Raw genomic sequence first — 13,514 nt, 5'->3', positions numbered from 1 at the left:
AACTGTGCCCTGTGCAAAGTGTACATTGTGCAAACTATTCACGAAACAAACTGTACACTGTGCATACTGCGCACTTTACAAACTGTACACTGTATAAACTGTACACTATGCAAGCTATTCACTATACAAACTGTACACTGTGCAAACTGTTCACTATACAAACTACACTGTGCAAAGTGTACACTGTGCAAACTGTATACTATGCAAACTGTACACTGTGCAAACTGTACACTGCAAACTATATACTGTGCAAACAGTATACTGTGCAAACTGTTCACTATACAAACTGAACGCTGTGCAAACTGTACACTGTGCAAACTGTTCACTGCAAACAGTACACTGTGCAAACTGTGCACTGTACAAACTGTACACTGTGCATACTGTACACTGTGCAAACTGTTCACTGCAAACAGTACACTGTGCAAACTGTACACTGTGCATACTGTTTACTGTGCAAAGTTTTCACTGCATACCATACACTGTGCAAACAGTACATTGTAGAAACTGTACACTGTGCAAACGGTTTACTGTGCAAACTATTCACTATACAAACTGTACACTGTGCAAATTGTACACTGAAAAGAGCACACTGTGCAAACTGTTCACTGTACAAACTGTACACTGTGCATACTGTATACTGTGTGAACTGTTCACTATACAAACTGTACACTGTGCAAACTGTACACTGCAAACAGTACACTGTGCAAACTGTACACTGTACAAACTGTTCACTATACAAACTGTACACTGTGCAAACTGTACATTGTGCAAACTGTTCACTATACAAACTGTACACTGTGCAAAGTGTACTCTGTGCAAACTGTATACAATGCGAACAGTACACTGTGCAAACTGCACACTGCAAACTGTACACTGTGCAAACTATTCACTATAGAAACTGTACACTGTGCAAACTATATACTGTATAGACTGTACACTGTGCATGCTGTACACTGTGCAAACTGTACACTGTGCAAACTGTACACTGTATAAACTGTATACTGTGCAAATAGTACATTGTACAAACTGTACACTGTGAAAACGGTATACTGTGCAAACTGGTCACTATACAAACTGTATACTGCAAACTGTACACTGCAAAGAGTACACTGTTCACTGCACAACATGTACACTGTGCATACTGTATACTGTGCGAACTATTCACTATACAAACTTTTCACTGCAAACTGTACACTGTGCAAACTGTTCAGTATACAAACTGTACACTGTGCAAACTATTCACTGTGCAAACTGTTCACTATACAAACTGTATACTGTGCAAAGTGTACTCTGTGCAAACTGTATACAATGCAAACAGTACACTGCAAACTGCACACCGCAAACTGTACACTGTACAAACTGTACACTGTATACACTGTACACTGTGCAAACTGTACACTGTGCAAACTATTCCCTATAGAAACTGTACACTGTGCAAACTGTATACTGTATAAACTGTACACTGTGCATGCTGTACACTGTGCAAACTGTACACTGTATAAACTGTACACTGTGCAAACAGTACATTGTACAAACTGTACACTGTGAAAACGCTATACTGTGCAAACTGTACACTGCAAAGAGTACACTGTGCAAACTGTTCACTGTGCAACCTGTTCATTACACAAACTGTACACTGTTGAAAATGTGTTGCTGAAAAGCGCAGCAGGTCAAGCGGCATCCAAGGAGCAGGAGAATCGATGTTTCAGGCATGATCCCTTCTTCAGGAAAGCTCATGCCCGAAACATCGATTCTCCTGCTCCTTGGATGCTGCCTGACCTGCTGTGACTTTCCAGCAACACATTTTCAGCTCTGATCTCCAGCATTTGCAGTCCTCACTTTCTCCTACAAAACCGTACACTGTGAAAACTATTCACTATACAAACTGTACATTGTGCAAACTATTCACTATACAAACTGGACACTTTGTAAACTGCACACTGTGCAAACTATTCACGATACAAACTGGACACTTTGCAAACTGTTCACTATTCAAACTGTACACTGTGCAAACTCTACACTGTGCAAACTATTCACTATACAAACTGTACACTGTGCAAAGTGTACACTATGCAAACTATTCACTATACAAGCTGTACACTATGCATACTATTCACTATACAAACTGTACACTATGCAAACTGTTCACTATTCAAACTGTACACTGTGCAAACTCTACACTGTGCAAACTATTCACTATACAAACTGTACACTGTGCAAAGTGTACACTATGCAAACTATTCACTATACAAGCTGTACACTATGCATACTATTCACTATACAAATTGTACACTATGCAAACTGTTCACTATACAAACTGTACACTGTGCAAAGTGTTGACTATACAAATTGTACACTGTGCAAAGAGTACTCTGTGCAAACTGTGTACAATGCAAACGTTCACTGTGCAAATAGTACACTGTATAAACTGCACACTGCAAATTGTACAGTGTACAAACTGTTCACTGCAAACTGTACACTGTACAACTGTACACTGTATACTGCACACTGTGCATGCTGTACATTGTGCAAACTATTCACTATACAAACTGTACACTGTATAAACTGTAAACTCTGCATACTGTTCACTGTGCAAACTGTACATTGTGCAAACTATTCACTATACAAACTGTATACTGTGCAAACTGTACACTGTATAAACTGTACATTGTGCAAACTGTACATTGTGCAAACTGTAAACTGTGCAAACCTTTCACTGCAAACAGTACACTGTGCAAACAGTACACTATACAACCAGTACACTGTACAAACTGTACACTGTGCAAACTGTACACTGTGCATACTGTATACTGTGCAAACTGTACACCACGCAAGCTGTTCACTATACAAACTGTACACTGTGCAAACTGTATACTGTGCAAACTTTTCACTGCACACAGTACACTGTGCAAACAGTATACTGCAAACGGTATACTGTGCAAACTGTTCACTATACAAACTGTACACTGTGAAATCTGTACACTGTGCAAACTGTTCACTATACAAACTGTACACTGTGAAAACTGTACATTGTGCAAACTGTACACTGTATAAACTGTATACTGTGCATACTGTACACTGTGCAAACTGTACACTGTATAAACTGTACACTGTGCAAACTGTACACTGTGCTAGCTATTCACTATACAAACTGTACACAGTTCAAACTGTATAAACTGTATACTATGAAAACTGTTCACTGTGCAAACTGTACACTGTGCAAATGGTATACTGTGCAAACTGTTCACTTTACAAACTATACACTGTGCAAACTGCTCACTGCAAACAGTACGCTGTGCAAACTGTGCACTATAAACTGTACAGTGTGCATACTGTATACTGTTCACTGCAAACACTACAAACGTTTCACTGCAAACAGTACACTGTGCAAACAGTACAGTGTACAAACTGTAGGCGCAAGCTGTTCACAATACAAACTGTACACGGTGCAAACCATACACTGTGCAAACTTTTCACTGCAAACAGTACACTGTGCAAACTGTTCACTACACTGTTCACTACACTATACACAAATGGTATACTGTGCAAACTGTTCACAAACTGTTCATTAGACTATACACTGTGCAAGCAGTACACTGTGCAAACTGTACACTGTGCTAACTGCTCACTGCAAACAGTACGCTGTGCAAACTTGGCACTGTATAAATTGTACACTGTGCATACTGTATACTGTGCAAACTGTTCACTATACAAACTGTACACTGTGAAAACTGTACACTGTGCAAACTATTCACTATACAAACTGTACATTGTATAAACTGTACACTGCAAACTGTACATTGTGAAAACTGTTCACAATACAAACTGTACACTTTGCAAACTGTACACTGTGCAAACTATTCACTATACAAACTGTACACTGTATAAACTGTACACTGTGCAAACTGGACATTGTGCAAACTGTTCACTATTCAAACTGTACATTGTGCAAACTGTACACTGTATACACTGTGCAAATGGTATACTTTGCAAACTGTTCACTATACAAACTGTACACTGTGCAAACTGTACACTGTATAAACTGTATACTGAGCAAGTTGTTCACTGTGCAAACTGTACACTGCAAACAGTACACACTGTGCAAACAGTACATTGTACAAACTGTACACTGTGCAAACAGTATACTGTGCAAACTATACATTGTGCAAACTATACACTGTGCATACTGTATACTGTGCAAACTGTACACCCCGCAAGCTGTTCACGATACAAACTATACACGGTGCAAACTGTACACTGTGCAAACTTTTCACTGCAAACAGTACACTGTGCAAACAGTATACTGCAAACTGTACACTGTGCAAACTGTACACTGTGCAAACTGTACACTGTGCATACTGTATACTGTGCAAACTGTTCACTGCAAACTGTTCACTATACAAACTGTACACTGTGTAAACTGTACACTGTGCAAACTGTACATTGTGAAAACTGTTCACGATACAAACTGTACATTTTGCAAACTGTGCACTATGCAACCTGTACATTGTGCAAACTGTACACTTTGCAATCTGTACACTGTGCAAACTGTTCACTATACAAACTGTACACTGTATAATCTGTACATTGTGCAAACTGTTCACTATACAATCTGGACACTGTATAAACTGTACACTGTGCAAACTGTACACTGTGCAAACTATGCACTATACAAACTGTATACTGTGCAAACTGTTCACTATACAAAGTGTACTCTGTGCAAACTGTACACAATGCAAATGTTCACTGTGCAAAGTATTCACTATACAAACTGTATACTGTGCAAACTATTCACTATACAAACTGTATACTGTGCAAACTATTCACTATACAAACTGTACACTGTGCAAACTATTCACTATACAAACTGGACACTGTGCAAACTATACACTGTATAAACTGTACACTGTATAAACTGTACACTGTGCATACTGTACCCTGTGCAAACTGTACACTGTATAAAGTGTACACTGTAAAAACTGTACACTGTGCAACCTGTTCACTATACAAACTGGACATTGTGCAAAGTGTACATTGTGCAAACTGTTCACTATACAATCTGGACACTGTATAAACTGTACACTGTGCAAACTATTCACTATACAAACTGTATACTGTGCAAACTGTTCACTATACAAAGTGTACTCTGTGCAAACTGTATACAATGCAAATGTTCACTGTGCAAAGTATTCTCTATACAAGCTGTACGCTGTGCAAAGTATTCACTATACAAACTGTACACTGTGCAAACTGTTCACTATACAAAGTGTACACTGTGCAAACAGTATACAATGCAAATGTTCTCTGTGCAAACAGTACACTGTCCAAATGGCACACTGCAAACTGTACACTGTGCAAACTGTACACTGTATAAACGGTACACTGTGCAAAGTTTTCACTGCAAACAGTACATTGTACAAACTGTACACTGTGCAAATGGTATACTGTGCAAACAGTTCACTATACAAACTGTACACTGTGCAAACTGTATACTGTGCAAACAGTTCACTATACAAACTGTACACTGTGCAAACTGTACACTGTGCAAACTGTTCACTATACAAACTGTACACTGTGCAAACTGTACACTGTGCAAACTGTTCACTGCAAACAGTACATTGTGCAAACTGTACACTGTGCAAACAGTATACTGCAAACTGTACACTGTGCAAACTGTACACTGTGCATACTGTATACTGTGCAAACTGTTCACTGCAAACTGTTCACTATACAAACAGTATACTGTACAAACTGTACACTGTGCAAACAGTACACTGTACAAACTGTACACTGTGCAAACTGTATGCTGTGCAAACGTTTCACTAAAAACAGTACACTGTGCAAACTGTACACTGTGCAAACGTTTCATTGCAAACAGTACACTGTGCAAACTGTACACTGTACAAACTGTACACTGTGCAAACTGTACATTGTGCAAACTGTTCACTGCACAAACTATACACTGTGCAAACTGTTCACTATACAAAATGTATGCTATGCAAACTGTTCACTGTGAAATGCTATTGGCAGTGCATCATTGGGATAGGTTGGTCACAGCCTCCCAGTCAAGATATGACACAGGTGACCTTCACCGGACAAATATAATTTAAGAGAAATTATTCAAAATAAAACAGAAAAGTAGTGTCAATACCCAGTATATTAATCAGCAACAGAAAGGGAATCCGGAGTTTCAGGTGTGGCTTTTCGAAAAATCAGAAGATACCATCTCTAGGTCTGTCAGGTAGTGAAAAGCAGTGTGTCCTGAACTTTTTCCCACTGTAATTCCATGTCGTAGAGTCATACACGTGGAAAAAGATCCTTGTAATCAATGTTGTCCACACCAATCATGTTCCCAAACTAAATTAGTCCCGCCCACCTGTGCTTGGCCCATATCCCTCCAAATCTTTCTTATTCATGTACATATCCAAACATCTTATTAACATTGTAATTGTAATTGCATCCACCACTTCCGCTGGAAGTTAGTTCCATATAGAAGCCACTGTCTGGGTAAAAATGTTGTCCCTCCTGTCTTTTTAAAATCTTTCCCTGCTCACTTTAAAAATATGACCCCTAGTCTTGACTGCCCCATCTTCGGGAAAAGACATTCGCTATTCACCTCATATATAACATTCAGCCCATCGGGTCCAAACTGACCAACCGAAGAGCATCCCACCCAGTCCTACTCTCCCTCCCTCATCCCTGTAATCATGCATTTCTCTTGCCCAATCCATTAGCCTGCTCATCTTTGGACTGTGGGAGCAAACTCACACAGATGTAGGGAGAATGGACAAACAGGGTAGAATCGAACCTGGGTCTCTGGCGCTGTGAGGCAGCAGTGCTAACTGCTGAGCCACTGTGCCACCCTAATACAGCACACTGTGACAATCTCACAACGCAGACCGGTGGGGGGCACAGTCTGTGAGATCAGAACTCTGTGTAATTATTAAAGATTCCATGATTGGAATTGATTTTCTGAGCCTGTGATGCTGCACTTTGTGATGTAAGACGGTTCTTTTTCAGTGCCCAGTTTTAGTTGTTTGGTTACATTGTTCAATTGAAATAACGTGAACAAGACAGAATATTTTTGAGGATCAGAAAGTCGCATGAGAAAGGCTTCAAGTTTCAGTAGGTGAACACAATTAGGGTGTTGCATAAATGTACCATAAAACCGGCACCTTGAAATATATTCATGGAGGATCAACTCATTTATCTTTTAATAATTATGTCAAAATGCGAGTTAACATCTTGGCATCATGCTACAGGTTGACAGAAATCCATGGGCCTGAATGGTCTTTGCCTGTTCACAGCAGCAGCAGGGATAAGGAGAGGTGAACCATATTGAGCTTCAGTTTTTTGGACTGGGGAGGAGAACATTCATTTAAAGTTCTTGGCCTTTATCCATTACAATGAATGAGTTGGGCAGTTGTATCTTAATTCATGTGGAAACAGTTGCAGGGGGCAGGTTGTTGGGGGGTCGGTATCAGGATATGTTATTAGGTCGCTCCATTGAATACTGCCGTCACAAAATGCCATGGTCAGGCCCGGTTTGTGGGATGAAAGTTGGGTGGAAAGTTTTTTGAACTTCCATTCTAGTTACCCTCCACAGTCTCAGAGCTGATTGATACTCATTGCCCAGCTCAGCCATGAACAATTGGCACTCGTATGATTCCAAGGAATTGTATCTCAGCCTGGTAGGAGAGAAAAAGGACACAATTATTACTTCATCAAATTGAAACATATATCCATCCACCTTCAGAGCCTTGTTGGATTTAGTTAAAAATCACACAATAGTAGGTTATAATCCAACAGGTTAATTTGGAAGCACTAGCTTTCGGAGCGCTGCCCCTTCATCAGGTGGTTGTGGAGAATAAGGTTAGATTTAGACCACCAATCTGTGTGTGATCATACTGCTTTGTGTGTTTCTGGGACATTGAATCTTAGGGAGGTCTTCATCCATACTCTTTCCTGGTGCTAGTGATCTTTGCTTGTTATTAAAATACTTTGTTTTCCCTCTTAGTGATAGTCTGAGAGCAAATCCAGAACTTCTCATTCCCTCATTAACTTCCTGCATTCCTCAGGGATGCAGTCAGCTGTGAAAGACATGAACAAAGAATTGTAAAAAACAATTGTGGCGCCTTGATTCTCCACAGACTGCACAATAAAACCAAGGAAGATCTTCCAGCTCAGTTTCCCAGTTCTGCCCTCTCCTCAAGTGCCTTTATTCCTTTGAAATGAAAGAAAGCAATGACTTGCAAAGCTAGAGATGAAAGTTCTTCTTTGACATTCTGTCGGGTATCATCGAAGCCATTATTTACTGAATGTTAATGATGTCAACAATAAATACAACTCTGGTCATCCTATTTAACTGCTTTCTAATAATCAATTAAAGTGTAATATTAAAACAAAAACAGACAGGAGTGCATCCAATTTATGATTGAAAGTGACTGATACTCCCATTAAAGTTGTGAAATGGTGGTGTGGGATTCTCCAGTGCCTGAATGATATGAACACTGTCTTTCTAATATTTTTTAACAGAAAGATTACTTTGTAACTCCTGATCAACTCTGGATCCCACTACGCTGGATTGCACCTGAGCTCATCGATGATGTACATGGGAATCTGCTGGTGGTGGATCAAACCAAGATTAGTAATATCTGGTAAGCAAGTGGTAAAAATGACAGTGAGTATCTGAATAATTACAGAACAGGGCACAGAATCAGAAATTGTTCTGGTATATTATTGAAACTATTCTATATGTCTGAAGAATTTTGTCCATCCTGCCAATGAGGAAATGCCAGCAGGGCAGAAATTTGTCATTTTCCCACCAACATATTTGGTTGTCATTCCAAGTCTAATGTAGAAATGAATAATGGAAAGTTACTTTCTGTAGCATTATTGCAACATTTCATTTCTTACTCCAAATGTGGTTCCCAATTCCGTGCCCCTTTGTGCAAAGTTGCCAGTCACTTAATGAATAGGGCTCTCTCCTGTTAAGAGTTTGCCACTGATTTCACACAGAAGGGAGCTTGCAAAGAAAGAGATTTCATTTCTCTGACAGCTCTCACTTTCCATAGAATTTCACAGCCAACAAATTTACTTCTCAAGATTTGTCCATGCCTTGTTTCACATTCTGATAACATCATCTAATCGGTTTTTTTATCATGACTGAGATCAGTAGACTTTGGCTGGGTTAGAGCTGTGATGGGAAATACCGGTGGGTGAATGGAATTGAGATACAGATCCAATAGAACAGGCTCAAGGGGCTATGCTTTCCTTTATTGGTCAGTCCATCAAATATAGGAATTGGGAGATCATGTTGTGGCTGCACAGGACATAATGTTCTCTGTCACTGAGGCAGCCAATTGCCCTGAAAGACCTGACAAACAGCAAATGAATGACTGACCGGGTCATCAATTGCTTCTGGTTGTGGGATGAATGTTAGCCATGGAACCTTTAACAACTTTAAAGGAGCGTAGTTTAACATTGTATGTCCGTAATGCTTTTAAAGAAACCTTGAAATTAATGTGATTAACTGTGAGCTGGAAGAAGATTTTGGTATCTTGTAAAAGACAAGATTATGAATGAAGTATAAGACTTGCAGCAAACTCAAATTAGTATTCTGCAGATCCTTACAGAGATTTCTTTAAACTGGTGATTTGTATTTCCAAGTGTACACAAACAATGTAAATATTGCTTTTGGTGATAAATATCAGTTATCTTGGTGATAAAAAAAACATTCAGTCTGATCAGCATATCCATCATGATCACAGTCAAATTTCTCTCACCTTTTAATTGCCTCTGTTTATTAATGTTTATACTGGAGCCTGAGAGAGAATTACAAAGCAACTCATTTATTTATGAAGAGTCAAACTTTGGTCTCAGTTATTATATATTTTCCTGTACTCTCCGTAACCTATAACGAGTCATTTTTTTTCAGCCTGTTACCAGTCTTGGCCGTAATACAAAAATAAAAAGTAAGTTAAAATGTCACCTTTTAGTGACTAAATATTACTCTATTCTTATGATAGTGAACTCCATATAAATCAGATGGTCAAAGGGAACTGGATAGTGATAAGGTATTGACCTGTCCCTAGCTGCATTTTTCCAATTAGCAATTAGTTATACAAGCGCTTTGCATCATTGTAAATGATGTTCATGTCTGCTGGTTTATATTGCTAAAAGCAAACTCCCTCATCCCAATAGTGTATGTTCATGAGCCAGTCATCACTTTTATAATTAGTAATCAGTATGAATGGAAGTAATTTCATTCAAAACTGTCAGGAAGATGATTAATGATATAGAAGATGGTATCAGCAATAACATTAGCAAATTTGCTGATGATACAAAGCTGGGTGGCAGGGTGAAAAGTGATGAGGATGTTAGGAGATTACAGGGTGACCTGGACAAGTTAGGTGAGTGGGCAGATGCATGGCAGATGCAGTTTAATGTGGATAAATGTATGGTTATCCACTTTGGTAGCAAGAACAGGAAGGCAGACTACTACCTCAATGGAATCAATTTATGTTAAGGGGCAGTACAGAGAGATCTGGGTGTTCTTGTACACCAGTCAATGAAGGCAAGCATGCAGGTACAGCAGGTAGTGAAGAAGGCTAATAGCATGCTGGCCTTCATAACAAGAGGAATTGAGTATAGAAGAAAATAGGTGCTTCTGCAGCTGTACAGGGCCCTGGTGAGACCACACCTGGAGTACTGTGTGCAGTTCTGGTCTCCAAATTTGAGAAAAGACATTCTGGCTATTGAGGGAGTGCAGCGTAGGTTCATGAGATCAATTCCTGGAATGGCAGGATTACCTTACACTGAAAGACTGAAGCGACCGGGCTTGTATACCCTTGAATTTCGAAGATTGAGAGGGGATCGGATTGAGATGTATAAGATTATGAAAGGATTGGACACTCTGGCAGTAGGAAACATATTTCCACTGATGGGTGAGTGCCGAACCAGAGGACACAGCTTAAAAATACGGGGTAGACCATTTAGGACAGAGCTCAGGAGAAACTTCTTCACCCAGAGAGTGGTGGCTGTGTGGAATGCTCTGCCCCAGAAGGCAGTGGAGGCCCAGTCTCTGGATTCATTTAAGAAGGAGTTGGATAGAGCTCTCAAAGATAGTGGAATCAAGGGTTATGGAGAGAAGGCAGGAACAGGATACTGATTAGGAATGATCAGCCATGATTATATTGAATGGCGGTGCTGGCTCGAAGGGCTGAATAGCCTACTCCTGCACCTATTGTCTATTGTCTATTGTCTATTGTTTGGCAATAAGGTGACACACTTTTAGCAAGCATTCCTTTGGTGGATTTGAGTGATGCATACCGATGGAGCACAATAAATGCAGGTAGACAGGATAGTGAAGAAGACATTTGGTGTCTTGCTTTGTTGGTCAGTGCATTGAGTATAGAGGTAGGGAGGTCATGTTGGGGCTTTACAGGACATTGGTTAGGCCACTTTTGCAATATTTTGTGCAATTCTGGTCTCCCTCCAAAAGGAAGGATTTGAGAAACTTGAAAGGGTTCTGAAAAGATTTACAAGGATTTTATAAGGTTCGGAGGGTTTGAGCTATAGGGAGAGACTGATAGGCTGGGGCTATTTTCCCTGGAAAAGCATTGGAGGCTGAGGGGTGACCTTATAGAGGTTTATAAAATCATGAGGGACATAGATAGGGTAAATAGACAAGGCCTTTTTCCAGGTGGGGATCTAGAACTAGAGGGCATAGTTTTAAGGTGTGAGGGGAAAGATTTAAAAGGGGCAATGTTTTCACGCAGAGGGGTGGTACGTGTATGGAATGAGCTGCCAGAGGAAGTAGTGGAGGCTGGTACAATTACAACAATTAAAAGGCATCTAGTTGAATATAGAAAGGTTTAGAGGGATATGAGCCAAATATTGGTAAATGGGACTAGATTAATTTACAATATCTGGTTGGCATGGACAAGTTGGTCCAAAGGGTTTGTTTCTGTGCTGTACGTTTCTATGACTCTGACTCTAATAGTAGAAGCGACATTTCTGTTTAATCTCATCTCAGCATGAAGCTGGCAATAAGCACAACATTCCCCTGAGCTTGGAGAGCATGCTTTATGTGGAGGAACATCGAAGGTTAAGGGAGTGATAAGAAATTAGAACAAAGGTGACTTTCTTTTTGCCTCAGTCCACTGCTTCCAACACTCATCTCAGACTCTCAAACTGGGCTTCAGTCCAAACCTTAAGGAGCATTTGACCTGAACTGTTGTTTAGGGTTGGGATCCCCAGATGTTAACTGACCAACACATGATCATCCTGATGGAACACTCAGTCTCAGCATAGAGAAATTACAACAAGAGTCTGTTGCTGTTGTTGGCTGAGACTTGTTTGCGCTGATAACATTGTGGGCCTGTCCACAGCATGGGAACACTCTTATTATTTCAGAGCAAAGTTGCAAATGTCTGAGTAATGCAAACCAAAAGCAGGAAAATATATTCACAGATTGGGGATACCAAGACTTATAAGTTTTATTATTGAAGAGCTTAGCATATAAAGACCGTTCCTGTATCAGTTGTGATTCCTGTGAAATGCCTATCCCCTGTGTACCATAAGCACATACAAAAGCATCCCCACGCTATTTTGTGTGCAGTTAATTCTTCTGTGAAAACCACTGATTAACTATTCAAAACAAGTGACGATTTGATCTAAACATTGTTTCACAGCCTCTCACCCAGAATTGAATCACAAAATATCTGTCAGAGTGTACTGAAAACTGATACATGGAGAGTATCAACTGTCTCCTTATCTCCTGTGCGTACAGACATGTTTTGGTCATAGAATGTGGATACAGGCCATTCAGCCCATAACATACTCCCAAGAGAATCCCACCTACACCCAATCCTTGTAACCCTGCATTTCCCAAGGCTAACCCACCTAAGCCTGGACACTGTGGGTGATTTACTTTGGCCAATCCACCCTAACCTGCAAGTTTTGGACTGTGGGAGGAAACTGGAGCACCCAGAGAAAACCCACGCAGACACGGGACGAGTATGCAAATTCCACACAGACAGTTATACCAGAGTGGAAATGATCCCAGGTCCCTGCTAAACACTGAGCAACCATGCCATCCAATCACGATCTTATAGATTTAATTACTTGGACATTTGAATTATTCCACCATCTACAGCTCTGAATACCAGTCCTGTGGCGCTATGTGATTCAGACCAGATAGAAGTTTCCAAGTACCATTCTAACTTGGGCTGTTGCCATGGTCCCCATTATCAGTTCTTTTTTCTCCCTGGCCCATTATCATCCATCACTTGTTCTGCCTAACTGTTCTCCCTCCTTCTGGACTTCATCTCCGTCTACCCACCCACTCCGACTCCCTGTCATCAACTTGCATACCACCATCTCCAAATTACCTTCAGTTCTGACAAAGAGTCACTGGCCTCGAACCATGCGCTCTGCTTTCTTTCTGTAGATATTGCCAGATTTCCCGAGTTCCTCCAATCAGTTCTGTTTTGTTTCTGGCATTCTTTCAT

General features: G+C 40.2%; 1 protein-coding gene across 4 annotated transcripts in view; it reads left to right on the top strand.

Annotated features, from left to right (window-relative positions):
* The window catches only part of lmtkb (lemur tail kinase 1 b), a 540,811-nt gene that overhangs the window by 500,499 nt on the left and 26,798 nt on the right, over positions 1-13,514 (top strand). For all 4 annotated transcript variants that reach the window (XM_043714969.2, XM_043714970.2, XM_043714971.2 and 1 more), the window contains one exon: positions 8,536-8,657. In XM_043714969.2, coding sequence (XP_043570904.2) covers positions 8,536-8,657 — 122 coding nt within the window. The remainder of the gene's footprint in view (positions 1-8,535; positions 8,658-13,514) is intronic.

The sequence above is a fragment of the Chiloscyllium plagiosum genome, unplaced genomic scaffold (assembly GCF_037043375.1).
Source record: "Chiloscyllium plagiosum isolate Xiang-an unplaced genomic scaffold, Cpla_swu_hap1 HiC_scaffold_25, whole genome shotgun sequence".
In the NCBI taxonomy this organism is placed as follows: Eukaryota; Metazoa; Chordata; class Chondrichthyes; order Orectolobiformes; family Hemiscylliidae; genus Chiloscyllium; species Chiloscyllium plagiosum.
This window is presented reverse-complemented; position numbering and strand designations above follow the sequence as displayed.